This window comes from Theobroma umbraticum, unplaced genomic scaffold (assembly GCF_002168275.2).
Source record: "Theobroma umbraticum cultivar Fairchild unplaced genomic scaffold, ASM216827v3 scaffold_95.0, whole genome shotgun sequence".
NCBI lineage: Eukaryota > Viridiplantae > Streptophyta > Magnoliopsida > Malvales > Malvaceae > Theobroma > Theobroma umbraticum.
In genome coordinates, this window is record NW_018397257.1 from 8,438,202 (window position 1) to 8,466,155 (window position 27,954).

At 35.8% G+C, this 27,954-nt stretch overlaps 5 protein-coding genes across 9 annotated transcripts; 3 read left to right on the plus strand and 2 right to left on the minus strand.

Moving 5' to 3' along the window:
- Positions 1 to 1,358: 1,358 nt before the first annotated feature.
- On the minus strand, positions 1,359 to 7,083 carry LOC110412179 (uncharacterized). 5 transcript variants are annotated; one of them, XM_021422666.1, is made up of 10 exons: positions 6,869 to 7,083; positions 5,758 to 5,896; positions 5,407 to 5,551; positions 5,178 to 5,305; positions 4,200 to 4,271; positions 3,324 to 3,447; positions 3,123 to 3,247; positions 2,966 to 3,007; positions 2,505 to 2,717; positions 1,359 to 1,845 (listed from the first exon to the last, which is right to left on the minus strand). In XM_021422666.1, the coding sequence occupies exons 1-10, from the start codon at positions 6,964 to 6,966 to the stop codon at positions 1,777 to 1,779; spliced, it is 1,155 nt and encodes a 384-aa protein (XP_021278341.1). In that variant the 5' UTR covers positions 6,967 to 7,083; the 3' UTR covers positions 1,359 to 1,776. The 5 variants fall into 5 exon arrangements, with proteins under 5 accessions (XP_021278341.1, XP_021278340.1, XP_021278338.1 ...); XM_021422665.1 differs by having other exon boundaries at positions 5,758 to 5,899; XM_021422663.1 differs by having other exon boundaries at positions 5,758 to 5,908.
- Positions 7,084 to 7,829: 746 nt separating this feature from the next.
- HDA9 (histone deacetylase 9) lies at positions 7,830 to 12,679 on the minus strand. Its single transcript, XM_021422440.2, has 14 exons — positions 12,488 to 12,679; positions 12,152 to 12,264; positions 11,949 to 12,066; positions 11,118 to 11,192; positions 10,818 to 11,037; positions 10,395 to 10,458; positions 9,611 to 9,703; positions 9,391 to 9,499; positions 9,259 to 9,308; positions 9,086 to 9,176; positions 8,882 to 8,952; positions 8,593 to 8,691; positions 8,306 to 8,372; positions 7,830 to 8,164 (listed from the first exon to the last, which is right to left on the minus strand). The coding sequence occupies exons 1-14, from the start codon at positions 12,522 to 12,524 to the stop codon at positions 8,082 to 8,084; spliced, it is 1,290 nt and encodes a 429-aa protein (XP_021278115.1). The 5' UTR covers positions 12,525 to 12,679; the 3' UTR covers positions 7,830 to 8,081.
- Positions 12,680 to 13,135: 456 nt separating this feature from the next.
- LOC110412522 (cytochrome-c oxidase/ electron carrier) lies at positions 13,136 to 14,887 on the plus strand. The gene is made up of 3 exons (XM_021423066.2): positions 13,136 to 13,242; positions 14,297 to 14,453; positions 14,589 to 14,887. The coding sequence occupies exons 2-3, from the start codon at positions 14,298 to 14,300 to the stop codon at positions 14,634 to 14,636; spliced, it is 204 nt and encodes a 67-aa protein (XP_021278741.1). The 5' UTR covers positions 13,136 to 13,242; position 14,297; the 3' UTR covers positions 14,637 to 14,887.
- A 582-nt stretch (positions 14,888 to 15,469) lies between these two features.
- On the plus strand, positions 15,470 to 17,946 carry LOC110412679 (protein BUD31 homolog 1-like). Its single transcript, XM_021423276.2, has 4 exons — positions 15,470 to 15,627; positions 16,779 to 16,879; positions 17,005 to 17,192; positions 17,648 to 17,946. Exons 2-4 carry the CDS (start codon positions 16,786 to 16,788, stop codon positions 17,801 to 17,803), a joined length of 438 nt encoding a protein of 145 aa, XP_021278951.1. The 5' UTR covers positions 15,470 to 15,627; positions 16,779 to 16,785; the 3' UTR covers positions 17,804 to 17,946.
- Positions 17,947 to 20,518: 2,572 nt separating this feature from the next.
- Positions 20,519 to 27,902, plus strand: LOC110411795 (pleiotropic drug resistance protein 2-like). Its single transcript, XM_021422099.1, has 20 exons — positions 20,519 to 21,031; positions 21,160 to 21,280; positions 21,497 to 21,585; positions 21,679 to 21,763; positions 21,843 to 22,133; positions 22,213 to 22,303; positions 22,401 to 23,301; positions 23,437 to 23,597; positions 23,780 to 23,883; positions 23,970 to 24,120; positions 24,207 to 24,287; positions 24,558 to 24,706; positions 24,812 to 25,144; positions 25,295 to 25,585; positions 25,684 to 25,767; positions 25,982 to 26,115; positions 26,221 to 26,448; positions 26,580 to 26,751; positions 26,902 to 27,156; positions 27,346 to 27,902. The coding sequence occupies exons 1-20, from the start codon at positions 20,664 to 20,666 to the stop codon at positions 27,613 to 27,615; spliced, it is 4,359 nt and encodes a 1,452-aa protein (XP_021277774.1). The 5' UTR covers positions 20,519 to 20,663; the 3' UTR covers positions 27,616 to 27,902.
- The last annotated feature ends 52 nt before the right edge of the window (positions 27,903 to 27,954 follow it).

A 27,954-nucleotide genomic window follows, 5' to 3' on the forward strand; every position in this document is an offset into this window, starting at 1 on the left:
TTCATTTGCATATTTGTTTTCTTTGTTGTGTTTTTAAATTTTTATTAAGTAATGATAAATCAATACAATTTTTTTTATATAGAACTTATACAATCACACAGAATTTTTTGTTTATTAACTAATACAAAATTAATAAATAAACTAAATCATAATACTGACAAAAAATCATTAAAAATAATATTTCTAAAATAAGTACAAATTTTAATTTAATTTTTAAGACTTTTACCTAAATAAAAATAAACAAATTATTATTTGAGACGCGGACCACATTTACCGAGGTTTGTGGGGATTAGCAACAGTTTACAATCACCCACTAATCCTCAGGGAAGGATGAGTTGAAGTCGATTTAAGGCAATTTTATAATTAAATGGATGGTTTATGGTCTAAAATTTTTAAGATTGACATTTTTAGAGTAATCCATGGTTTTAGACACTTAATCAACTCGGCAACTCATCTTAGGTTGAAAGATCGGACTGTAGAACCGAGTTAAGGATCGATTCTTAATTTATGATCATTTGAAAACTATATAAAATATAAGTTAAATATTTGTTAATTGTAAAAAAGGAACACTAAGAAAGGGTGATTTTTTTTTAAGGATAATAACTATTAAGTTAAAAGAGTTATTTATTTAAAATGTTTATATCTAATATAAATATTAAATGAATTTATAAAAACCTACTAATAATATTTGCTAAACAAAGCATTACAACCCTACAATCATTAAAATTTAACAATAAATGAATAGATAAATTATAATATGAATTGTAACGTGGATGTCCAAATCTTCTTATAGTATTATTCATGAATTTAACTTATATAATGGCATGGACCAATCTACAGTCCAAAATTGTTGCGAACAACCTAACACCAATGGTTTAATTGATTTTGGGATTACCGATTTGTATTGTGTATAAAAAATTTTCCTTTTTAAATTTTATTTTGGTTCTCTTCTCAATTCTTATATGCTCCATTGCCTTTAAAATGACAAAATCTCCAAATTGCAATAGGTGGCATTACTCAACCACCTTGGAGATAAGGTGGCTACTATCAGACCAAATGGAGGATCTATTTTGGTAGCTAATGGTTCAAAGCATGCATTTGACAAGATTTATAGTATTTATTTGCCTTATCTATGGTCTGAGTACATTGATATTGAAATATGCTATAGTTTCAAAGTCCTGCAGACCATGATGAAATAATCCATAGGAAACAAAGGCAGATTTACAAACCTTCCTTTGAACATCCCCGGACCTTCTTACCATGCATGTCTATAGGTTGGATAAGTAAGTTTATCATGCAAAGATCATCCAGTTCTAGAAGAAGCCATGTTAGAACCAATACAGATAAGAGCTAGATCATACTTGAATAAAATGTAGATAAGAGCTAGATTATACTTGATTATACAGATATTATACAGATAAGAGCTAGATTATACTTGAACCACTCTTCACCTGAATAAAAATGTAAAGATTGTTACCGTCTAACATACTCCTTCACATATCAAGATAATGGTCTCATCATACCATGCCAATGTTAAGATCAAATGTCAACCAGTCTCCTAAATTATACTTGGATATTCAGGATAGCCCAAACTTAATCAATAATTTATTTTTATATGGAAGTAGAGGAACATATCTTAGGAGGATCCTCAGAGCTATCTACTGAACCTATTTTAACTTCCTTTAGCTAGGCATTATTTTAAGGGCCTACATACCTTGGATTTTGCAGGAGCCAACCTCAGGATAAGTCTAGTGAACCCTAAAAGGATTGATAGGTTTAATTGACCAATTCTATCCCAGTCAAAGGAGTTCCAGCATGAAGTTGTAAGGCAACATCACCCACAACCTGCAATTGGCAAAAATAAGAGGCACAATCATACTTAGAAATTCAAAGTATACAACCAACAGAACAAGCTAAAAAGAAAAAATATCATACATTAATGTACACAAAGCCCTATGATCCATTGAGGATCTGAAACCCCAGGCAGAGCTTGGAAGATGAAAAATGTGAAGAAAAATGAGGGAAAAAATAGAAGATGATTAAGTAAACAAAAATATTAAACCCTTTCTTTTCATTGGATAAATTAGTCTTCGTAATCTTTCTTTTTTTTTCAGACATTTAAACAAGATAAGAAAGTGACATAATTTTTATAATGTTTCCATTTTTCTTCATATTTTTGACAAACCTTAAAGAGCCCCAGTGGTCAGGATACTCTGCATGTGTACACTTCGGAGATATTTTTTTATAGAGCAAAGTAATATAATTGTTTTTGCAAAACTTGTTCAGTAGTTTTTGCTAGAAGTTCTAATAAAAACAGTTTCCTTAAAATGGAAACAAGAATTCAAGGTTTTACTGGAATATTTCAGTTCATAGCAGACAAGGATTTAAGCAGAAGGAACAAATCTAGGCTTATGATAGACTGACTAGAAGAGAATGCTTTTACAATTAAAAAATTTCATTTCATTTTACTTTCAACAACCTAAAAAATGCGATCAGATGCATACCTTAGCCATTGATCTATAAGAATGTTCAGTAACCCCAGCAACATGAGGTGTAATTATAATATTCTTGAATTTCAAAATTGGATCATCAGGGTCAAATGGTTCTGTCCATGCAACATCAATTCCTAAGCCTCCCAAGTGTCCAGACTCAAGATGATGCAGAACAGCCTCATAGTCTAGAAGGCTGCCTCGAGCTATATTTACCAAAAGGGCTCCCTGAAGTGACACACATTATTAACATAAACATCCAACAATGTAACACAATATGAGTGCAATTATCTTGATAGAAAATTAAACAAAGAAAGCTTGTTTTGAAGAGATGTAACACAATATAGCATACATGCAAACAAACTATGTGTTGTGAGAAAATATTTTTTGGTTTAATTATCTATTTTCATAGTTATGAGTGCAACTAAAATTTAGGAGAGTTCCCTCCACAATTTCGTAGCGAATTTGTAACAAACCTTTTTCATTGAAGATATGAAGGACTTGTTTACAATGCCAACCTGAAAACGTGAAATATCTGAATAGTGAGTGATGGAGTATAAATTTTGTAGCAGATGTAAGAGATAAGATTACCAAACAGAAATATCCCAATTGTAAGGAAAAGAGCAGCCTTACTGTTTCTTTATTCAAACTCAAGCAACAAACAACTATATCAGCTTTGTGCGCAAACTCATAAATATCTCCATGACTGCCTTTCTTGTCAACCAAATCATCATCGACCCCATTTTGAATTGGGCAAGCTGAATATTTAAAACACATTGAATGAAAATGCCTTCACAACTGAGTTTCACTATTTGCTTAATGAATCCTCTATACCTTTTAGGACAGGAACTTGCAAATTTGACACCCAGCTCCTTTTTGTAGCAATAATCTTAACACCAAATGGTTTCAAGCGCTTTGCCAATTCAATTCCAATATTTCCAAATCCCATTATAAAGACCTGCACAACCAGGGTATAATTCGTAAAAAATCAAATAAGATATGAAATAGTGGAGACTATGTTGTCACATCAGACCATCCACTTAATGGTGAATAAATAGTTGTTAAAGGAGTACATTTTTTGAGCGAAGATAATAAGATTGCCTTGCCCAGAATTCATCGAAAAGAAGATCATCAAACTAACATTTGATTGCTAGTGGAAAAAGTCTAAGTAAGACTTAGACTCTTAAACACACCAGTTTGAATAAACAATTTGAATGTATTAATTCCCATATCCACCCTTAAGTGTTTTTCTACTTTCCTTGCATGCAAAATCTCAATGCAGTGAGGTGATATATGCACAGGTACGATAGATGAAGTCCCCTCTAACACATTGCAATTTCTAAGTAATGTAAAAGATGAGAAAATGGGCACAGCAACAGAAACAGATTTTTCTCTGTAATCAATATTGAATATCTGATCACAGACAGTATTTGTTTTCATGCCTGAATCCAGTTCAAATTATTGGCTGTCTGGTTGTCTTCCTTCACTACAGATGTAAGCAGCTAGTTTGTATTGCTTGTTATGCAGAATGAAATAAAGCTTTTATCCTTGATTCAAGTTGTATATATTTAAAACTATAAAGTTCAAGCATTCACTCGTCACTCATATTATTGGCAAAAGTCACATGAAAAGCAAAAGAGAAATAAGAAAGCACAGGTCTATTTTCATGAAAAGATTTTAAAACAAGAACATCAAAGAAGTGAAACTCACTGTTTTCCCAAGAAGTGTTTCCCCAACAGGCTCTCCAAGCTTTTTCTGCTTTACTGAAATTTGCATCTCATTCTGCAAGAGCACCACAATCAAACTGGTCATGAACATATCAAACATAATGACAAAAAAGACAATGAATGTTAAAATTAAGGTGTAAGGCAGATACATGTGTCAAATGTTTTAAGATGCAGGTAGACAAAAGAGAAATAGTGCAATATGCAGAAAGGCCAAGCTAAAGTGAGTCCAAAAGAAGTGACAAAATTCTGATGAGAAGAGATGATAAGAGCCCAGTCACGATGGTTATAAAGGAAACTTGGTGAAGTTTTGAATATGGGATTCACCTAACAAAATACTACCAAAACGAGTTACAATGTAGTCAAAATGCTAGAATGACAGGAATAATTTCTCTCATCAGATTCAAATTAGGGGAGAGAAAATGTGTCACCAAGCTCACCTACAATTTGCAGTAACCACCATATGAGTGCATTAAGAAAAGATGCACATTACAATATTAGGGATACAACATCAATTTCTAGGCTTGATAAAAGATTTCTGGACATTGAAATAAAGACAGGACACTTGTGCTGCAGCACCATTTATAATATGGGGTCTGGATTGGGGGGATTTCATTGGCAAAAATTCTTATCTATCCCAATTAGGCTTGGAGGATAGTTTAGCCTTAAATGGCCTTAGATCTCAGAACAATTTTAAATGCTATCCTTGCATTCCACAAATTGCTTATTCTACCACATTTTGATCATTGATTTATTCAACTGATAAATAAGTCAATTGCAAGGTCTCTTTTATTTCTGTAACCCTGATAAAGCTCTCAAGTTTATGCCACAACTAAGACAACTAACAAGATAGCGAAGGAAACACAATTAACATAAAGTCAACTACCTTTCATGTTTAGCTATAATTGTATTAGCATATTAGAGAAGTAATGCAATTCTCAGTTTCTAAATTAAATAAATATACCTGTTTCCGGAGAAGGCCCAACATTAGATACATAGCCATTTCAGCACAAGATGCTGCATTTCCAGTTGCATCACCAGGAATTCTGGCAACTTTAATCCCATGCTTTGTAGCAGTATCAATATCAACACCTTCATGCAAAAGTACGAAAAATGAAAAATTTACTCTAGTACATGTAAAGCAGCAAAAACTTGAAATTATACGGAGTATTAACATATAAAAGAACGAGGACCTTCTAGGCCAACACCAAACTGCATTATTAGCTTCATCTGATTTGCACGAGATAGGACATTTGAATCTAACCGCATGTTCTTCACAACACAAAGATGGTAGTTCCCAATATGATCTGGAACATCCTTGAGGGGCACATCATCAACCTACAAGAAGTTCAATTGCTAGAGAAGCTCAATATGAAATACGAAAACTTCAACTTCCTAAAAAAATGTTAGGTCGCTTTTGACAAATTGCATTTAATTGGAGGGATTTAGCGTATGTTTGTTATTGTGTGTTTGGTTAATGATAATGCTTTAATGTTTATATAGGTATGAATCAATCTGCAAATAAGTGCATAAGATGAAAGTACCTGGATATAAGGATACTTCTCCAAGTATTCTCTAGTATAATTCTGTGAAGCTGGAAAATGCGGTCCACAAAAGAGAACACGAGTGATGGGTTTGTCGTTGTCCACATCTCTCTTCTCCACCTTCAAAGACATATCTGCGCTGCTGAAGGACCTCCGAATCAAATACAAAATACCCTAGAACATCAGAAGATAAAGCAATTTGAAATAAATTTTATCCACTCAAAATTTCCTGAAGCAGTTCTCTTAACTGAACGCCTAACTGCCTATTGTAACAAACACTAGAGAAAACTATTGCTTAACTGAATGCCTAACTGCCTATTGCAACAAAGACTAGAGAAAACTACGTCTACCTAGAAAGCGATGTGAAGTGGGATAAGTCTGCCAAGACACAATATCATAACAGAAAGAAAACACATATTGCTATTTGGAAAAAAAGTTTGAAAAATCGAACCAAGGCTGCCATAAAACAAAATTTAACTATCTTCATCAGGTATGTAATGACAGTTGTTTCATCAGGCGCTACAAATAAAACAGTTTGGGCAGGAAACCACCAAATTCTAGTCATCGTGCAATCATAAGTATATTTATGTTGGATAATACTTGCACATCTATCTACACAAGGAGAAGGAAGAAAACATGGACTCTCAGTCTCTCACAGAGCATGATAATCAACAAAAACTCTAGCACAATCTGACAATAAAAATGACATTTGGGTCTTGATGCATAGACCTTAACATGGTAAAACGGTGTTCCCCTGCTGCAACGGAAATTCTCGTTGCTGCTCTTTTACAGTGTATAATAACTCCACTAATGTCGAGTTCAGTCCAAGAACTAAATTGGGTTCAACTTAAAATAGAATCTTTTCCAAGAAAAACCGAGGATTCCAAGATTCTTGGTGTGCTCAAATTCCAAAGTAGATTCTTTTTCCCAAAAGTTCCAACTTTACCTTAAACCCTTCGCTAAAAAGCTTCTATCAAACAATCCAAACAAAGACTTCAGCTTAATTCTTGTACTTTGAAAGGAAATTATCATTCCATCATTATAAAGCTGAAAAGCACAAATAAACGAATTGGGGAGTGAAATTGTAAAGCTGAAGAATTCTGGGCTTTACCTGTGAAGAAGTGGAGATGTGAAACACGTGAGACCGTGCACCAGATATTTGTTTACGCCAACTGTGCTAGCCTTCCTTCTAACACAGGAGAGGAACATTTCAAATTTGATGCTTCTTGACTTTTTTACATTGCTTTATTTGCTTTATGATTTGCGATTACTGATTCCAGAGACAAAGAACTGACTTCGACCCTTTATTGTAATAAAATATACCATTTCTTTTGATTTGAGAGAATCTTTATATATGCTGCCAAATTTGGATTATTAATTATTTTGGTCCGTCGTTTCATGCCTGTTTAATATTTGGATTAATTTCACATTTAAGTTATCATTTCGTCCATGCATAGTTTAACTGGGACATATGTAAGTTGAAAGAGAAGAAGTATCTGAAAATGGTGTATTTCTGCGATACAAAAAACATTTACAATGATGTGGGTATTTATATGTAAATCTGTACCTAATTTTCGGCTATTTACGGTGTGAATTAATCATAAGAATTAAGTCGGAGAATCCCATCAATGGCTGGAAATCAAGGAACCGTGTATTCAACCGCATTCCCTAGGACTGGAAGGTGGACTCTTTTGCAGCATAATACAGTTCCAAACACGAACGAGAACCATTGGAATACTGTCCTTGGGAGTTTGTTGTTATTATTGATTATTTTTCAATGAGGTTCAAAGAGGCTGAACTCTGATGCTGAATCTAAAACTTTCATGGCCTTTGGTGGGGGGTTAATTTGAGACAATGTGGCAAAGCAAAACACAGCTACATGTTCATATCCATGTTGAGAATGAAATAATAGTTTGTTTATTCTGCAGGGAAAAGAAAAAAGCACTGATTGGCAGGTTCCTACGACGAATACCAGAATGTCCTCATAAAACCTCTGTTTTTGGTGTTAGTGAAAACACAAATAGCGTTTTATTTCATTAATTTTACCCTCTAAAATATCCCCTTGAAGACAATTCTAAAATCTAAACTTGCAGTATAAAATAAGATGTGATGTTAAACATTGTAATTGATCCAATTTTTCTCACCTTGAGGTGAAAGATGACAGCTACAGACAGTTTTGGAAACAATGTATGAGCAATCATAGTGCCGTTCCTTGCCTCTTTTTTTTTTTGATGAGGTGTTAGCCACACGTCTGGAATTTTGAGTACAGCAAATTCTGCACATTTAAAAGCTAATTCTACCTAACAAAAATGCTACGAGTAACTTCACATATCCATGTTTTGATCATTATCATTGTCTCCATCATAATATTCATCATCACGCTGGATTTGCTTGTCCTGGGTGTGCTCTGTAATTTAAAATGCAGAATGAAGCAGTATTAGATGCTGAAGGAAAAGGTTTTACCAGAAATCAAGTGGCAGAAAGTGTGCCCAAAGTGTTGAGCCACAGCTCAAGGATACACGTTATTCCTGGGTCGAGTTCTACTTACGATCCATGCGCTCATCAGGATTTTGCTCATCTTCATCAAAATCAGGAATATAGAAATCAGGCGGAACCTGCAAGAAAGGATAGCCAATTACAATACCAATATTTTGACTGCATTGTATACTGAAGTTTACCCTCAAACAAAACCACAAGCTCCCTCTCTCTGTGTCCCTTCTCCTTGGGATGGGGCATGGTTCTAACTAACATCGAAAATCAGAAACCAACCACCTAGACAAGTATCTGGCTCATCAAGAGTCGGATGTAGTTGGCACCTAGTTGTGTGCTACTCACCTCTTGCATCTGTACACCCGGAGCATGTTGGATGCAACGAAGATTTTCCAACACTTGCATTTTGATCGTACTAATATATGATTTGCTATTTAAATTCTCCTGCATAATCAACCAAAACACAAAGGCCTCTATGAGCACTCTGGACTTCTTCAAGGTCATTGTTGCACAATGCTACCTATAATACTATATCAGAGACAATTTATTTGCATTGAAGTTGACAATTGTCAATCAAATGACCGAAATAAGGAATTTAGTTTCTTGAATGAACTTTAATTGTGCAATAACGTACTATGTGCCCATTTGGAATATTCAACAAGCATTCTGGTGCAAAATATTTGATATACTCATTTTCTGGGATTTCTGCACAAAATATCAAAGTTTAGATGCTTTGCGAAACCAAATTATATCATCCCAGTTCTCATGCCAAGCTGAGTGCGAAAATGCCAAATTCATCATAGCATGTCAAGAAGAAAGTGGGATTATCTTAGCATACCATTAGGAAGTTCTGCATCTAAAAGAACTCCGGTTTCAACAGTCCAACAACGTGCAACATTTTCTTTTGTATATCCTCCACCTCCAGTAACCTGTAGGATAAAAGATTCTTTTCGGTACTTTAAACATGACATATTTGCAGCAGTTAAAAGGTAGATCAAACAAAAAATATACCAGTAAAGGTAGATTGAATTTCTTGACAATTCTAACACATTCGGCATGTCCTGCAAATAACATCACAACTTCAATATTCATCAATAATTTAAGGGGGAGAACAGTCCTTAATTAGCAAATCAATTCATGTACCATCAATTGAGAGATTGAAACAGCCCAAGCGATCCCCAGCGAGAGAATCTGCCCCGCATTGAAGAACTATCGCACCTGGTTGATACATTTCAACAACCTTGGAAATAATCTACAAAAAGTAGATATTTGCACACAATGTTTAGATACTATGACAGTAAAGAGGCAGACAAAGTAATTATCTTTCTATCATGTTCTTCTTTTTTTTCAACTCAGAACTTACTGTCTTAAACAATCGAGTGAAGCTAGTGTCATCAATTCCATCCTTGAGTGGGACATTTATGGCATAAAACTTTCCTTCTCTTTCTCCTATATCCTTCAATACAAGTTGTATCAGTATTTCACCCCAATTTCAACTGGGCATAATACTAGCATTTATCAATAACCGCTATTCAGAGGAATGGATATTGTAAGTGAAGCAGATAATAATTTCCTTGCATTAAAAAAAAAATAGGTGAGAATAACAGTAAGGAACACAGCAACTATAATAGTTTTCTTTCTCTAATAAACAGGTTTAACTTGGAAAGTCGATACAGTAGGTAATGGTCTCACATAAATTTGCAATGCAAAAGCAAAGAAGAAGATTAGTACAATGAATGTCTGGCTCCTCAATAAGAGCATATGTAGAACAATATGATAAGTAATTTACTAATAGAGATCATTTACTTTAGAAAAATGCCAGGAAATAAATTTCAAGATTTAGTTTCATTTCAAAATTTCAATGACCAATTGTATCGTTCTGAAGAACAATAATGGTAGAGGGCTGAATCCTCTTAGCAAGGCGATATATACGAAGGATTAAAAATATTTATTTGAACATGGGACTTAAAAAGAGTGGAAAACTATAAATCAGGAAATAGAGTAGGTAAAATCAATAAATTCAGGTTTGAGAGAATATTAGTAAAAGCAGCTATCAGAGTCAGCCATGAAAAAATTATTTTAACAAACAAATTTACCCACCGTTACTGCAAAAAAGAAAAAAAAACTAGCAAAGCATTGAAAATAACCTTCACATCACCAGTTCCAGGAAAGAACATATCCCCATACTTGTGAAAACTAACAGTCATCACCCTGTCATAATAGAGTTTCAACAATTTGATTAGAGATAGCAGTTATCGACCCATATTACTGAAAGTTCAATAATTAAAATAGAATTTCAGAAATACATGAAAATACTAAATCTCTTCTACATTTGGAGAAACTAAGAGATGCATTGACTCATAAACTTGGCATCATAAAGAAACAGTCTGCAAAGCTGATTTAACCATTGCGAATGCTCATACAAACATAACCCACTAAGTATATAATTCTTCTAGCAGTGAATCACCAACAAAAGCATCTTGGCTCCTTTGATGAGATTCAAACTTTTGAATTGATGTATAATCCTGTTCCTAAGCTAAATTCATAATCCAATAACAAAAGCAAATTACCTGTCAGTGAAATAAAAGGCTTCTTCAACACCATCACCATGATGTACATCTATATCTATATACAAAACACGAGCATGATACTTCAGAAGCTCCAAGATTCCCAAAACCAAGTCATTGATGTAACAAAAGCCAGAAGCCTCGCACTTCTTGGCATGATGTAAACCACCAGCCCAATTAATAGCAATATCACATAGTTGATTGTTCAATCTTCGTGCAGCATCTGCCAGCAATGCCAATCAATTAGGGCTGAAAAAGCACAGACTGAGTTCAACAGCAACAGATTACCAAATTTAAGTTTACCTATTGTTCCACCAGCATAAATTTGACAAAATTCAAACAAGTTTTCAAAGACAGGGCAGTCTTCTCCAAGATTGTCTGGGGAAGAAGAAAAGAGAATAAGGTGAATATGAAAGTATAAAACCCAAATACATCAGATGAAAGTAAAACCTAAATTGAACCCTAGTCCTTCTTAGAATGACATTTGCATGTGTATGAAACCAGATGGTATATAATCAATGGCAATCTACAGCTTATAAGTAAGAAAAAAATGCAAACAGCTTTGCTGACTAGAGAGTGAAATGAGAAAAGTAAACAAAATCATTGCTAGAAACACTACATGATTTCTATCACTCATGCCAAATCAATAGATATGTTTTAATCTTAAGACCAGTTCTACCATCAATCTCAAGCAATGCAATTCATGGGACTTCTCTCTCACACTTACTTACACAAGACAAGACACTTAGCCAACCGCACAATAGGGGCACCATATCAACTCAAATCTAGCCTTCATTAATTTAACAAATGAAAAACAAGACAACAATGAGCAGAGCACTAAAAACAGTAAATAGGTTCACAAAATAATTCCTAAGTCTAAAATTTGATAGCACAACACACAGAAAATCATATCCCAACTAAAGTTGAACTCCAGAACTTTCCCAAGCATCAAACATTCATAAAAAATAGTCTAGGTAATTAACTTTTCCCAGACTGCACACCTACCTTGACAAGCTTTTTCGCTTAAACAATCTATATTTTCATTATAGAATATATTGGGTAACTAGTAATAGTAAACCTATCTGTTTTAAGGGATTTAACAAGAAGAATAGAGCAAAAACATGTGATACATACATCTTGCCAATTCATTCGAGAACAAGTGCTGCGTATCTGGAGTAATTCGATGTAAGAACTCAACATAATCAGTTGAATGGAACTGAGCTAGCTCAACGGGGTACGCCTTGTGAGGCCGCTGCATTAAACAAAGGAAAAATCAAAACATCATCAAGAAAAGAAAGAAATTTACACGAAAGTTTGATTATATTTGAGGAACTAACATAAATTTCCATTTTTTTATGGAGGTCATAGGCAAGAACCAAATGGTGAGTCATACAAAGCCGATGCGGTTTCATTGGGTGATTAGGTCCAAAGTATACACTCCCTACATCTCCTGCAAAATTACCAAAAAAAAAATTACTATAAAATCTATTTCTGGGTTAACCAAAGAGTTAGGTTTTTAAAGATATAGGGAAATTAAGGAGATAATTAAAGAAAGAAGTGTAAATTGATTAGGAGAAAATTAAAAGGAAAAGAAAGAAAAAGGGGAGATGAATTGTGAATATGAGAGAGAAAGAGAGAAATAGAGAGAGAGAGAGAGAGAGAGAGGATGGTACCGTCGTAGAAGTAGGCTATTTTGTCCTTTGGACGCATTTTAGAGACCAAGAAAGAAATAAAAGGCTAGGGAGTACGGAGGGAGAGTGAAGTCTTTGGCTACGAAGATTTCGCCATTGTTAGAGCTCGAGAGTTGCAGATAGAGAGACAGAGAGAGAGCAGACAAGAGAAATAGTTGTGTGCTTCTCAGGTTCATGTAGCTAGACCTGCATTGGATCCGATGGTGGTCTGGGACCATGTAGCACTTTCTTGCAAACGCTGTCGTTTGATGAGAATATTGCTAGTACTAGTATATGTTACTATTATAGCAACTATTTTGTTATTGCCTTTCTATAATGATATGGGTAATGGGATTAAATCAGGGATATTCAAATGCAGTCTTAAAATTATTGTCTTACACATCGATATTGGAGTTACTGCATATCGATTTGCACTTAATAATTATATTATTTAATTTTTTAATTAATAATTTAATATACGAGTAATAATCTTATAAATTCCCTTTTATCCATTGGGCTTTATATGGGCTTCTTTTCTAATTTTACGAGCTACAAACTCCGACTAAAAATTACATTTAGCAGGCCGAATTCGGCCCATAGATCCGGCCCGTGTAACTTTTGTTTATTGAGGGGGCTATTTTTCGTTGTCTTCCCGGAATTATATAAAGACCGTTTCCTGTACTACTTTAATCCCGATAGCGTCATACTCGTCGAGAATTTCTAGGGTTTTCATAGAAGCAGCATCAATTTACTCTCAGGTACTCTCTTTCTGATTCCTCCTTTGAATCTGGTGTTGAGAGATGTTTAATTTAATCTGGAAAATTTCTTTTTTTTTTCTGTTTAGCTGTCGGTTGAATCTGCTGATTTTTTTTCTTTGGGGGAGGGGAAGGGGGGAGTGTTTTCCTGATTTGGGGTTCTTTGGTTAATTAGTTTTATTATTTAGAACAAATGAAATGATTTAGCTTTTTGCGCAAAATGAATCTTATTTAGAGCCCTTTGAAATCTTGATTAAGATTATAGATGTACGAGTTATTGAAACCATCTAAGCTACGTTCTAGATTCATAAAATTCATCATCCTGTTGATGTAATGTAGAATGAGATTCAGCTGCGTTTAGTTACTCCTCCTTTTGTTTTTTCATTTCATTTTCGCTTTTCTTATGCAAAAGAGTAGGTTTATTAGGAGTATTATAGGTTTTTGAAGTTTCTATGAGTTAGAATTCTTTTCTCTATATTTGAACTGAAGCTAAATTTCACTTCATAGACCATGGTGCTGTGGTGAAAATATATTTAACTGCTGAAAATGATCAGTACTGCTCTTTCTGATATTGTGTTAAGATCAGCTGCCATGTTTTATGGAGATATTATAGAAAAGGGGAACTGTCATGAAATCATGAATCTTGTAGGTGCAAGTGACGTCTGCTTGTTAATGCAAATTCAAAGTTATGGGTTGTGGGAGAATAGTAGGCATGTAGGATTCTGCGGAGCATGAAATTTCAACCGTTGTCTTGTTTAACAAAGAAAATGTTAGCTCGTTTTGTGTTTCGCTGGTTGTACTAATAATTCAGGAGCAAACCCCACTTACACCATCTTTTCTTGTTTTGGGGGGTTGGGGCGGGACATGTCTGTTGAAAAGGGGAGGGCAGTGCAGCCATTGGACCAAAAAATAGAGGGAGTGAGACATGAAATAACTAGGAAGCACATGAATATGCCATTTTGAGAAAAGAGAAGAAGTGAGGTTGAGGTGTTTTGGGAGCTTTGAGAAGCTACTTTGATTAGATGATCATTAATTGGATCTTTAACTTGTGATGCAGGATGTCAGAGCCACCATTCAGACCTAGGGAGAAGCTTCTGGAGAAGCAGAAATATTTTCAAAGCATCCAGAAACACACTTACCTGAAAGGACCTTATGATAAGATCACATCTGTTGCCATTCCTGTTGCTTTGGCTGCAAGTTCTTTGTTTTTAATTGTGAGTTTGTTTCTACTTATAAACATTCCTTCAGCAATTTTCAGATTCTGTTTGTCAAAAGAAAAGATTTGAGAAATTACTTTTTGGCATCTGAGTGATGTAACAAATGCTCACGTTGTGCTTGTTATTTTCCAGGGACGAGGGATCTATAACATGTCTCACGGGATCGGAAAGAAAGAATGAGGCTACTCATGCTTGGGAGACAATGTATTCCTGGACTTCTGTGGTTTTTAGCATGAAGTGGCTTGTTTATTAGCTCTAATAATTGTTTGGTTTGCTTACATTTTTGCTGCCAATGGAAATTTTAAAGCTACCTTGATGGGCTTTTCTCAGTTTGATTTTGATTCTTTTGAAAGCTACATGATGTGATATCAGGATTCAGCAAAGCTGTTAATGTTTTCTATGCTCAATAATTTGGTGTCTGTGTTCCTTAATATTCCTTGTAAAAATTTGGTCTTTGTAGAGGAACCAATATTAGCGATATCTTGCCAATCTCAACAAACCTTAAAGTTTAATATGGTTTTCCATAAGCAGCTATTTATTATTCTGATTTCAATAGGGGTGTGACAATAGTAAAGGACATATTAGATGGTTCGAATTTATAAAGTGAAAATAAAAGGATAATGATATCGTGCAGCCACTCATAGCTCAATTATTATTTGATAAAAATAATTAAATAGCACTAATCCTTTGATTTGGCCTTAAAAATAGTATTAAAAAAAAGTAAACAACGAAAAAAGTATCTTGTAATTTGTGGAAAAATAAAATTGTTCCATGAAATTTAAAGTCTGACAATTAATTAATTAATCTGCATTTTTTTTCATTAAATTTTGTTGACACTGTCAAAAACAAAATAATCGGAACATCACTTATTTTATTAAAATTAATATTAGTAATAAAATTTAAAAAATTTTGAAAATAAAATTAAAAATATTCAATAGACAAAATAAATAAATATCAAATTTTTAAATTTTAAAAAATAAATTATTTTATTTCAAACCACGATATGTTTTGTAATTTATAAAAGGGTCGGGTCGACTGCTGGGTTTTAGGGAGAGGCCGGCGGAGGTTCCGTAATTTTCTTCCCTAGTTGGTGGGAAGCGTAGTTTGGGAGGTTCTCTTGCAGAGTTACTTACATTACATTCACTCATCTCAAGACAAGGGTACTTAGCTGGTATGCCATTCCTTTTTCATTCCACTTTCTTTAATTGCTTTTTGTTTACTTCTGAAATAATGCTCTGCCGCTTTAGCACAGTTCAGATTAGAAACCCAGAAAGAAATTTCACCCTTTGTTTTTTCTTTTTTCTTTTTAAGTTTGGTTATGGATTTGGAAGACAAGGCAATCCCATTGTAAAACCTTATTGCCATTTTCGAGGCTTCTTATAGACTATAACTGGTCCAGTTAAGAACCCCAAATTCTAAAAGCTTTTTTATTTTCCGACCTTTGACGCCATTGGCCTGAAATAAAAGGAAAAAAAAAAAGGTTGGAAGTCCAAAGCTAAATGCTGGAGAGACTCAAAGAGCGGAATTTGTGAACCTATTTGAAGATAAGACACGAGCTTTGGGGTTTTGGCAGTGAAGCTCCTTTTGGTGCTTCTTTAGTTACTTCTTCAATGCATGTTTTACTGTTTTCCTGCGTGATTGTCACATTCGTCCATGTAAATTGTCCGAGATGTGCTAGGGGTAGTATAATTGTACTGATTATTAAAAGAGTTATTTGCTGCTGAGTAATGTCTCTTGGATTAGTCTCTTGCTTTGACATTTGAAAAATTTTGGGAATAGCACATTTATTGCATCATAAGAAGAAGAAGAAAGGTATAACTTTTAACTCGGGAATTCGTATATATTAGTTTGGCATTAGGTGTTGTGGTTTTTATTGTCTCTGCCATTGTACATGCACCATGGTAATGCATTTGGCAAACTTTTGGGTTGTTGATGCTAATGATGGAGCAGGCCTTGGAATGGTACTATAAGCATTATGACAAAGAAAGGTCTCACTTTATCATCACCATAAGCATGAGTTTTTGTCCTATAGGAGTTTTTGCATGTTTTAATAGGATAAATAAAACATAAAGAGTTCATTTCTTCCTCAAATAGGACATGGATTGTGCAACTGAAATATAACAAAATTCTTAGGGTACCTGAAGGAGTTTGAACAATCAGATCCTTATAGACTGATGTCAAAGCTGCGTACTGAATGTTGATCATGAATATCTGCATGTCACTTTCACAAAGCGTTATTATGAAGTTAACATCGGTGGCAAAGAAATTTGATATAAAGCTATGTGCTTTTGGTTTTCTGACATGGTTGAATTTTTCCTGCAGTTTAAAAATGCCTAAGGTGAGGACAAATCGGATCAAATATCCAGATGGATGGGAATTGATTGAGCCTACTCTTAGGGAGCTGGATGCCAAAATGAGAGAAGGTTTATAAATGACAATATATTCAGGGGCTGCAATATTGAAGATTAATTAAGTTTTCTACTATTCTCTTTTTAAGCTTTCTCATAAGGAACTTGCTGTAATTTGATCTTCATTTGGCACTTGGCAGCTGAAATTGATCCACACGATGGCAAGAGGAAATGTGAAGGATTGTGGCCTATTTTCAAAATTGCACATCAGAGGAGCCGCTACATTTTCGACCTTCACTATAAGAGAAACGAAATATCTAAAGAGCTGTATGAGTTCTGCTTGGAACAAGGCTATGCAGACCGCAACTTAATTGCTAAGTGGAAAAAGGTTTAACATAACTGTCCCTTACAAAATAATTTGGGCATTGGGCCACAATTTTTGTTGTTGAATAATTTGAAGTGAGCTGCAAGTCCTTTTGACATCTCATACTTTGCAGATCGTTACAACCAAAACCCCGTCATCTTCCAAATTCCTATCACTCTCCAATCCTTCACTCTTCTGATTTTAATTTCCTCTTTCATAGCCTTAAAGTTAAAAGAGCACCAAGTGACTATAGATAATCTTCAAATGAAATTACGATGTCAATGCATTTTTGAGGTCTTTATTTTCATCGCTACTTTATTCAAACTTTTACTAGCTCCAAAAATGCATGAGCTGGACATTTCTGTTTTCTTAAGGTTTTGTTTCCTTCTGATATATGGTTCATAAATACATGCTACGAGAAAGCAGTATCTGCAGATACTTTTCATTAATCTCTTTTCCCTCTTCTTTTGTTAATGCAGCTTGGATATGAACGTCTCTGTTGCCTTCGTTGCATACAGCCACGGGATCACAATTTCAGCACAACTTGTGTTTGCCGCGTTCCTCAGCATTTAAGGGAAGAGAAAGTAGTGGAGTGTGTGCATTGTGGATGTAGGGGCTGTGCTAGTGGGGATTGATTGACTTTTCCAGGTATAATATTTCTCTCTTGCGAGAACTTAGCATTTGCATATCTTGTACCCAAACCTTATTTGTGGTTTATGTAGAATGGATGTTTGTTACATTCAACTGAACTATAATACGAAAGGTATTTCTGACTTATGACCACCAGGGATTGCATTCAAGCTTACTTTCAACGGAAACTGTGCATGCGTAGAATTTATGTACGAATTATCCAAACATTAAGGATCACTCGATACATCAAATATCTAGTCAGCTATTTGTGAAAACCATCCTAATTCTGAACATCCTCATTTTCTCATATAACGCCTAAGAAAGTATCTTTGGAGACATCTCATTCAAAGAATTGGATTATTAATCATAACGGCTATACTCTATGTTGTTGGATATCAGTAAATCAAATTATCATCAATCTTGCAGATTGATTCTGGTTTAGAAGTAGCAACATGATTTGGGAGTTTGTGACTACTGGTGATGCCATGGGTGGTCTTCTCCTTTTCCCTTTCTTCCCTTCTCAATCTCTCTCTTTCACATGTATAATGTTAGTGTACCATTCATTCAATTTTCAAACAGCCCTTTGGTCTTGCATGTTGGGACATTGATTATACACCTTATAAGTTTGATCTTTAGGCACTCTACCTCAATTTTTCTTGGGCCCAAGTGAGTAAGGTGCTGGAAAATTTGCCTGATGTAACCAGGGCTTCAAATTCTTGCTTGCTGCCTATCTAGTCCATCAATCAATTCCAGACTAATATTCAAAGATTGCCGTCTACTTGCAACGGCCAGGGACCATAAAAGTAAGGATAAATAAATAAGAGGAAGAAAAAAAAGGTCAAGCCAAAAAAAGAAGAAAAAGCCATATTGTTTATATGATACTATGACAAAAACAGAAAAACGCCAACCATCGTTTGGCTTGACTTGAGAATAAGGTAATAATATGTTACTAGCTATTCATTGACAGCTAATTCTCCATGATCAATTCCGCCAAGAAGACTGTTATCCAATTTATTAATGCTTGCAAGCAATTATTTTGGATTTTACGAGTTACTGGTCGGATTTCTACTAATTTTTGACATGGGTATCGGATTCCAACCAATGTTATAGTGCCGTTGAAATCCCAACTCCTCCAAGTTGGGAGATGTCCCACCTATGTCATTATCAATGACTTTTACCAGAGAGGAAAAATATGATCCATAAGCCAGCCAAGGCAAGCCAATCTAGAAGTAGTATTGGTCTTAGGGTTGGGGTTACAAATTTGGTCTTTAATACCGGTTATGGAATCTTGAAAATTTGAACAAAACCAATTTAAATTGCGTTTAAGGTTGCCGCACTTCTAGAATCACTCTGCGAATGGGAAAACTATGGAACTGAAAACAAGTATGAATTCAGGTGATCCGTGCTCTAAGTTAAAGACTTTTGAGGCTAATGGGGCCTTAAAAGAACAGTCCACAGGGAAGACCTCTGGATCATATATAGAAAGGCTGAAGCCCTTTGCTTTGATTTCTCTTTCCGGTCAATGAAAAAAGTAAGAAAAACGAGGGGAAAGTACAGAAGGGATTGTTGACAAAAGATAAGTTAATGATAAAGCAAATATGGAATTAAGCAAACGTGAGTCAAGTGTCCCTATAAACTTCAAAGAAGATGGTCTTTTCTGAGTTATTTTATATGAAAGATGGCCTATAAATTTTAAAGAGTATGCCTGGTGGCTGAACCCCTGCCTGTAAAGCAAGCACTGCCCTGTCAAGACTGATATCATTCCTTAAAAATAATCTTCATATTTGATGATGATCTTAAAAAGTTGTGTCCCTTCCTTGTATTTTTTGTTTAATTTTTCTGTTTTGGGATGCAATTGTTGGAGAATTAGGAACAATGATTAACATTTTGTCAAGATATTTAAGCAAATTTGTGTGAAAGGCTGATAAATATCAATTAAGACACACATCAACCTGATGCAAACCGTATGGAAAATTTTCAACTTGAAGAATAATTCAATGGAAAGCAAAATAAAAACAAGAGAAAAAAATCCAACTGTAGAGCTAATGATTTTCTTGGCAGCTGACTTTCTAGAAGAGGTAGAAAGTATATTGAAACGCTTCAAAATTCTCTCCTTTCATACCAACAGAAATGACTCTAAAGGAGGGAGGGTTAATGCAGCAATTTTCCAGGAATTTCCTCCTTGTCACGTTTGGCAAAGTGGGTCCACAACTGGCTTGGACATACAAACTTTTTGTGGAGGCTTCATTGCTAAAAGAAGCTAAAGATAATATTAAACTAGTCAACGTGGATGGTATTTTACAGTTGCTTGGTTAAAGTCTGAAACAAGAATTTACTGTCATAACTACCAGAATTTTACTTAAAAATTTGTCCTCCAATAGAAGCATCCTCGTCCAGGGAATTTTCTTCACCTTTGGTCAGCAAAACAGAAGTATGCCATATGAGACTTACCGTTTTTTTGGCTGTCGGCCCCTCAGTTTGTTAGTTAAATCATGCTAAAAATGCAAAGCATAGCATAACACGTTGAACTTTCAACAAAAATTTAAAGCTGAGCCATTGGAAAATATGGGAATAACTTCGAGTAGTCAATTTTGACCAACAACAACAGTGAAAGAAAGAGAAATTTCGTGTCAAGTGCAATATTATTTTTTTTCTCTTAATCTTCAAACTCCATATAAAGGAACTGGCTATATCACTCTTTTTAGCATTTTTCTCTTCAGGGAGCCGGGATATCCTGGTTTCATCAAACGTTGCATACTGGCCTATAACACTCTTCCGAGAATCATTTAATTTTTTCATTGCATAATCTTGCTATATATATATAGATATATTTGTTGGTATAAGAACGCTAGCAAAGTTGCCAACATGGCGGCTTCGTTGGCCGGAGAAGACTTGTCGAGGCAGACGAGTACGAGTAGCAGGAGAAGCTGGCGTGCTTCGAGTGTTAGGGAGATGTTTAATGCACCAGACGTGTTTCAAAGGAGCAGCAGGCAGCAGGAGGTTAATGATGAAGAGGAGTTAAGATGGGCTGCAATAGAGAGGTTGCCAACTTATGACAGGCTGAGGAAAGGGATGCTGATGCAGGTCACCAGCAACGGTAATGTTGTGCGTGATGAGGTTGATGTTACAAAGCTTGGACCACAAGCCAAGAAACAGTTGATGGAGAGTATACTTAAGGTTGTTGAGGATGATAATGAGAGGTTCTTGACGAGATTGAGGAACAGAACTGACAGGTTAATACAAATTCTTTTTTTCTTTATAGAATGCTTTTCTTTTTGGGTACATATGTGAGAGAATAGAAGGAATTATGAAAGGAATGTTGAGTTTGAATCTTGCAACTTGTATGCTTTGGTGGAAACAGGGTGGGAATTGAAGTCCCTAAGATTGAAGTTAGATTTCAGAATTTATCAGTCGAAGGAGATGCTTTTGTTGGGACTAGAGCACTTCCAACTTTGATGAATACCACATTAAATGCAATCGAGGTACTAACCTTTTGTTTCTTAATCAAATTCCATATTGATGAACTTTTAGATCTTGGAAATGGGTGAAGAAAAGCATAACTGAGTGCCTTGTCTTTATTATCAAACTGATATCGACATAATCAAGAGCATGTGATCTTTGTGGTTTCCATATCATCTAATATCCAAGTTTCGAAGATTCTGAATATTAATTGTTGTTTCAATTTCAAACATGAGTAGGCAATTCTTGGATATGTTGGACTCTCCCCTTCAAAGAAAAGGGTTGTCAAGATCCTTCACAGCGTGACTGGAGCACTAAAACCATCAAGGTACATTCTTACAAATAAAATCTTAATGGATAAATGCTATATCTTGCTTGGAACTGATTTCACATGATTTAATTGTTGTGTTTTTTACTTTAGGATGACACTACTTCTTGGGCCTCCTGCCTCCGGAAAAACAACACTGTTGCAGACACTTGCAGCGAAACCAAATGATGATCTAAGGGTTTGTTTCTATTAGTCATGAATTCGTTTAACTTTTCTTTACCATCTCCACGTACTGATGGATTGTGGATAATAAACAGATAACTGGCAAAGTCACCTACTGTGGCTGTGAATTTTCGGAATTTATACCTCAGAGAACAAGTGCTTATATTAGCCAGCATGATCTTCACAATGGAGAGATGACTGTCCGTGAGACATTAGATTTCTCAGGACGGTGTTTGGGAGTGGGAACAAGGTATGAAATGTTGGCAGAGCTATCAAGAAGAGAGAAGGAAGCAGGCATTAAGCCGGATCCGGAGATTGATGCATTCATGAAAGCCACAGCAATGGCTGGCCAGGAAACTAGTTTGATTACTGACTACGTCCTCAAGGTTTTCGACTCTATTTTGATGTCATGTCTTTTCTCTTGATTCAATGAACATACCTAATCATCTTATGGATTTGTAACAGATACTTGGACTGGATATATGCGCTGATATTTTGGTGGGAGATGATATGAGAAGAGGCATCTCAGGTGGACAAAAGAAGCGTGTAACAACTGGTATGTGTAAATGTTACATCTGCAGTCATTATAAAGATGGATCAGTTTTGATAATGTTTTCTCAAAACCTTAAATTATACTGCTTGTCTGAGTGTAGGAGAAATGTTGGTTGGGCCAGCAAAAGCATTTTTCATGGATGAAATATCAACAGGGTTAGATAGTTCCACCACATTCCAAATTGTCAAGTTTATGAAGCAGATGGTCCATATTATGGACATAACCATGATCATTTCCCTCTTGCAACCTGCACCTGAGACATTTGATCTCTTCGATGAGATTATCTTACTTTCTGAGGGTCAAATTGTCTACCAAGGACCTCGTGAGAACATTCTTGAGTTCTTTGAATATATGGGCTTCAAATGCCCTGAAAGGAAAGGGGTAGCAGACTTTCTGCAGGAAGTAACTTCCAAAAAGGACCAAGAACAATACTGGTTCCGAGAGAACCAACCGTATAGATATGTCTCGGTAACTGAATTTGCACAAGCCTTCAACTCTTTTCACATTGGCCAACAGCTTTCAGAAGCTCTTAGAGTTCCTTATGATAAATCGAAAACTCATCCAGCTGCTTTAGTGACTGAGAAGTATGGTATTTCCAACAGGGAACTCTTCAAGGCTTGCCTTTCCAGGGAATGGCTTCTAATGAAGCGCAACTCCTTTGTTTACATCTTCAAGGCTTTCCAGCTAACATTTATGGCAATAGTTGCCCTTACAGTGTTCCTCAGAACAGAAATGAAATCTGGTCAAATAGAGGATGCATCAAAATATTGGGGAGCATTGTTTTTCAGTTTGATTAACGTTATGTTTAATGGGATGGCTGAGCTGGCAATGACAGTTTTTAGGCTTCCTGTGTTCTTTAAGCAAAGGGATTTCATGTTCTACCCTGCATGGGCTTTTGCCCTGCCCATTTGGCTCACAAGAATTCCTGTCTCCCTGATTGAATCTGGAATTTGGATAATTCTTACTTATTACACGATTGGGTTTGCACCTGCTGCCAGTAGGTAAGTGAATATTTTACTTGCATGGTTCACTTTTTCTGCCTGATGATGCTTGATGGTGTTCTAATATCATAGTAGAATGCAATAATGCATCAAGTATGAGAGATTCAGCAGTTGACAGATTTACCACATGTACAGGTTCCTCAAGCAGTTATTAGCATTCTTTGGTATTCATCAAGTGGCTCTCTCCCTCTTCCGTTTCATTGCAGCACTGGGCAGAACAGAAGTGGTTGCAAACACCTTTGGTTCCTTTACCTTGCTATTAGTATTTGTGCTGGGAGGTTTCATTGTAGCCAAAGGTGAAAATATTGTTTTCCTGTTTAATTCATTTTATTTCCAAGTTAATTGGACTTTTACGTTTGATGATTTATGCATTTGTATTTTCAGGTCTTAATCTGTATGTTGATAAGCAACTCGATTTTCTTGTCTCATTTAGAGGATAATCTATGAAACTAAGATGAACACCTTTTTCCTCATGCAGGTGACATTGAACCATGGATGATATGGGGTTATTATGTTTCGCCTATGATGTATGGTCAAAATGCCATTGCCATCAACGAGTTTCTTTCTGACAGATGGAGCACAGTACATCTCCTTACAGAAGCCTAAACTTTAGATTAAGAATCCTGGCTCAATCATATAAACTAAAGATCCTAATATTTTTGGTGCAGCCTCACCTGAACTCCACTGTTGGAAAGACACTTCTCAAGGAAAGAGGCCTATACACCGAAGAACATTGGTATTGGATTTGCGTGGGAGCACTTGCAGGGTTCTCTCTTCTGTTCAATGTTCTTTTCATTGCAGCACTCACATTTTTGAATCGTAAGTTCAAATTTCTTATTTAGTATCTTGGTTCATGCAAAAGAAGTAATATACTGAACTCCTGCTTTCTTTTGACTCAATTTCAGCTCTAGGAGATTCTAAACCTGTAATCTCAGATAATGATTCAAAAAGCAATCAGAATAGGCATGTAACCTCCAATGCAGAAGGTTAGTAGTTTTATCAATATGAATCAATTTCAGAAGCTTGATTTTCATCAATTAATTTTAACAAAAGTTTTTTTTCAAAAAGTGCATGATTTGCGTAATTGTTGTTAGCTAGTTAGGCATATGCCAAATATGGGTACACAGCATGCTTCCAAGCTTGGGAGCACTCACAAAAGAAATTATTGTTCTTCCACTAATGCAGCATTTCTCTTCTATCTACGTTCTCCTATTGTAATAAGTGCTGATCCTGCAATGTTTAATTGTATTTTGCAGGGATTGATATGCCAGTGAGAAATGCTCAGGCTAGTTCTGGCTCTATTGTTAGTGTTGCAAACAGTCAATCCAAAAAGGGAATGGTTTTGCCTTTCCAGCCCCTTTCACTTGCTTTCAACCATATAAATTACTACGTTGATATGCCAGCAGTGAGTTGCTCTCTTGAAGAATTAATATTCTCAGCATCCTTTTTACATATCTATTTAGATGCCTACAAACATTTAACTGATTGATTTTTTACTTTGAATTACCAGGAAATGAAGAGTCATGGGGTTGAAGAAAGCAGATTACAGCTGCTGAGAGATGTGAGTGGTGCTTTCAGGCCAGGTATTCTGACTGCATTGGTGGGTGTTAGTGGTGCTGGAAAGACGACCTTGATGGATGTCTTAGCCGGAAGAAAGACTGGTGGGTACATTGAAGGAAGTATAAGCATTTCAGGCTACCCAAAGAACCAAGCAACTTTTGCTCGTGTCAGTGGTTATTGTGAACAGAATGACATTCATTCACCTCATGTTACCGTCTATGAATCAGTGTTATATTCTGCCTGGTTGCGTCTAGCTTCAAGTGTGAAGAAGGAAACACGAGATGTATGCAATTCCTATGCAAACTGTTCTTCTATGTATATTGTTTTTTGTTTATCGTTTAAATCAGTAATTTTCGTTTTATCACAATTACTAGATTCTGTGAATACCTGGCCTCTTGGTTAATGCAACTAACTGTACCATTCTTTTTTACAGATGTTTGTTGAGGAAGTAATGGAGTTGGTTGAGCTTAACCCATTGAGGAATGCTCTAGTTGGACTTCCAGGAGTGAATGGTCTTTCTACTGAGCAGAGAAAGAGGCTAACCATAGCCGTAGAGCTGGTTGCTAATCCTTCTATCATCTTTATGGATGAGCCAACATCAGGCCTTGATGCTAGAGCTGCTGCAATTGTTATGCGTACTGTGAGGAACACAGTGGATACAGGACGAACTGTCGTCTGCACAATTCATCAACCCAGTATTGATATTTTTGAGGCATTTGATGAGGTATTACTGAATTTCAAACCTGTATAATGTTCTCATACATGCTTTTCTGTAGGTCATTATTAATGAGCTATATGTTTGTGATAATTTTCCATGTGCAGCTCTTGTTGATGAAAAGAGGAGGACAAGTGATATATGCTGGACCTCTTGGCCACCATTCTCACAAACTTGTTGAATATTTTGAGGTGTGCCTTCTCTATTCATTAGTGGACTTCTATTCTGCTTTGAGCCTTAAAACCAGAAGTTCTAGTGGTCAGGATTTATACTTGCACATCACCGCCCATGCCACTTTCTTCTGAAAATTCTTTTCTGTATTAAACATATATGTTAGGCCTAAAATGTATTTAATATTTAATACTTTCAAATTCACAGTTTGGTTAACATCTAAAGTACGTGCAGGCTGTTCCAGGGGTTCCCAAGATCAAAGAAGGCTATAATCCTGCTACTTGGATGTTGGAAGTCAGCTCCACGGCAGTTGAGACTCAGCTCAATGTTGATTTTGCTGACATTTACGCCAACTCTGACCTATACCAGTTAGTAGCACTAGACAAAATTGTTTCCAAATTACAAAGTCCTCACAAATCCTTAATTATCATTTGAAGATTGACCTTCTCTTGATCTCATTCTTACTTTCTCAGGAGAAATCAGGAGCTCATCAAAGAGCTTAGCACTCCACAACCTGGTTCCAAGGATCTTTACTTCCCCACTAAATATTCCCAGGACTTTGTAACGCAATGCAAGGCTTGTTTCTGGAAACAGTACTGGTCATACTGGAGGAACTCACAGTATAATGCTGTCCGATTCTTCATGACAGTTATGATTGGTATTTTATTTGGTGTCATCTTCTGGAACAAAGGAGAGAAATTGTAAGTCATTGAGTGTCTTATATTGAGCCAATATTCCATACATGTCTTTCTTGCGTAAGTTTTTTGGAGCAGAGAAAAAGGATCCAACATTTAATTTCCTTCTAACATGGCCATATTTACGCTGGTGACAGACAACAACAACAGGACCTGATGAATCTTCTAGGAGCTATCTATGCTGCTGTTCTTTTCCTAGGAGCTACCAATGCTACTTCTGTGCAGCCTGTAGTGTCAATTGAAAGGACGGTCTTCTACCGAGAAAGAGCAGCCGGGATGTACTCAGAATTGCCTTATGCATTTGCTCAGGTGAGACAGGAAATCAAATTATTCTGGTTGTTTCAGTTTCTATCCTTCTTAGTATAAGCCTGTGTGCATCATTTTACAATGTCAGGTGAATGCAAAAAGCTAGCTATTCTCTTTCTCACATTGACGTGTACTTTCTTTCTCTTCTGCCAGGTCGCCATAGAGACAATTTATGTCGCATTCCAAACCATTGTATATGCTCTTCTTCTGTACTCGATGATCGGATTTGAATGGCAGGCAGACAAATTCTTCTATTTCTACTTCTTCATATTCATGTGTTTCACCTACATGTCAATGTATGGGATGATGGTTGTTGCTCTTACTCCTGGTCATCAAATTGCCGCTATTGTTTCATCCTTTTTGCTCAGTTTCTGGAACTTGTTCTCTGGTTTCCTCATCCCTAGACCGGTATGTACATTTCAGCACAATAATTCTTGTTGTCCAATGGCATTTAATGCCATTTATGACACAGTAGATAAAAATTTAACACTACAAATTTTCCAATGACCATGAAGCAAGGTTGCATCAATATTAGTCCCTAAATGTTTAGTTGTGATGGTTTCTAATATCTGAACCTTTCTTCGGAAATAAATGCAGCTAATCCCTGTGTGGTGGAGGTGGTATTACTGGGGTTCTCCAATTGCTTGGACAATCTATGGTCTTTTCACATCTCAAGTCGGAGACAAGGACACCCCCCTCCAGCTCTCCAATGATGCAACAATGCCGGTGAATAAATTCCTAAAGGATAACTTGGGATTTGAGGAGGACTTTCTCAAATATATTGTCCTTGGCCATTTTGCTTGGGTCTTGGTATTTTTCTTCGTCTTCGCCTATGCCATTAAACGCTTTAACTTCCAAAGGAGATGAGAGAAGTTTAGTTGAATTGTGGACAACCCTTGGAATGTTAAGATGTATATATGAAATTGTTGATTTTGCAATGTTTTTATATATATATGGTAAGGGTGAAACAGAGAACTGTTGCCACTTTTCATTCAACATTCAAGTTTTTCATGGTAATTACTAGTTATGCTCAGTAGGTTTTGGTGCGTTTGGGTCCCCCTTACGCTTCCTTTTGTATTTTGTAGAATATATGAAAGAAAATTCTTTCCCTGTAATGTCTGCAAGTTTGCAGTGAAAATGGTTGTCTTTAATCTTCTATTAGTTTTCCATCTAAATTTTTCTTTGTTTTACACCCAACTCTTTTGA

What these genes read in the sequence shown, in the direction of transcription:
- LOC110412179 (XM_021422663.1), bottom strand. Translation starts at nt 6,966, where the DNA reads ATGTTCCTCTCCTGTGTTAGAAGGAAGGCTAGCACAGTTGGCGTAAAC. An exon ending in AGAAGTATCCTTATATCCAG is followed by an intron (nt 5,552 to 5,757) that starts GTACTTTCATCT and finishes AACTTCTTGTAG; the next exon opens with GTTGATGATGTGCCCCTCAA. An exon ending in AAACACTTCTTGGGAAAACA is followed by an intron (nt 3,448 to 4,199) that starts GTGAGTTTCACT and finishes CTGGTTGTGCAG; the next exon opens with GTCTTTATAATGGGATTTGG.
- HDA9 (XM_021422440.2), bottom strand. Translation starts at nt 12,524, where the DNA reads ATGCGTCCAAAGGACAAAATAGCCTACTTCTACGACG. An exon ending in ATAAAAAAATGGAAATTTAT is followed by an intron (nt 12,067 to 12,151) that starts GTTAGTTCCTCA and finishes TGTTTAATGCAG; the next exon opens with CGGCCTCACAAGGCGTACCC. An exon ending in AATTCAATCTACCTTTACTG is followed by an intron (nt 9,177 to 9,258) that starts GTATATTTTTTG and finishes TTTATCCTACAG; the next exon opens with GTTACTGGAGGTGGAGGATA.
- LOC110412522 (XM_021423066.2), top strand. Translation starts at nt 14,298, where the DNA reads ATGTCAGAGCCACCATTCAGACCTAGGGAGAAGCTTCTGGAGAAGCAG. An exon ending in CAAGTTCTTTGTTTTTAATT is followed by an intron (nt 14,454 to 14,588) that starts GTGAGTTTGTTT and finishes GTTATTTTCCAG; the next exon opens with GGACGAGGGATCTATAACAT.
- LOC110412679 (XM_021423276.2), top strand. Translation starts at nt 16,786, where the DNA reads ATGCCTAAGGTGAGGACAAATCGGATCAAATATCCAGATGGATGGGAA. An exon ending in GGATGCCAAAATGAGAGAAG is followed by an intron (nt 16,880 to 17,004) that starts GTTTATAAATGA and finishes GGCACTTGGCAG; the next exon opens with CTGAAATTGATCCACACGAT. An exon ending in TAATTGCTAAGTGGAAAAAG is followed by an intron (nt 17,193 to 17,647) that starts GTTTAACATAAC and finishes TTGTTAATGCAG; the next exon opens with CTTGGATATGAACGTCTCTG.
- LOC110411795 (XM_021422099.1), top strand. Translation starts at nt 20,664, where the DNA reads ATGGCGGCTTCGTTGGCCGGAGAAGACTTGTCGAGGCAGACGAGTACG. An exon ending in ACTACGTTGATATGCCAGCA is followed by an intron (nt 24,707 to 24,811) that starts GTGAGTTGCTCT and finishes TTGAATTACCAG; the next exon opens with GAAATGAAGAGTCATGGGGT. An exon ending in TGAAGAAGGAAACACGAGAT is followed by an intron (nt 25,145 to 25,294) that starts GTATGCAATTCC and finishes TCTTTTTTACAG; the next exon opens with ATGTTTGTTGAGGAAGTAAT.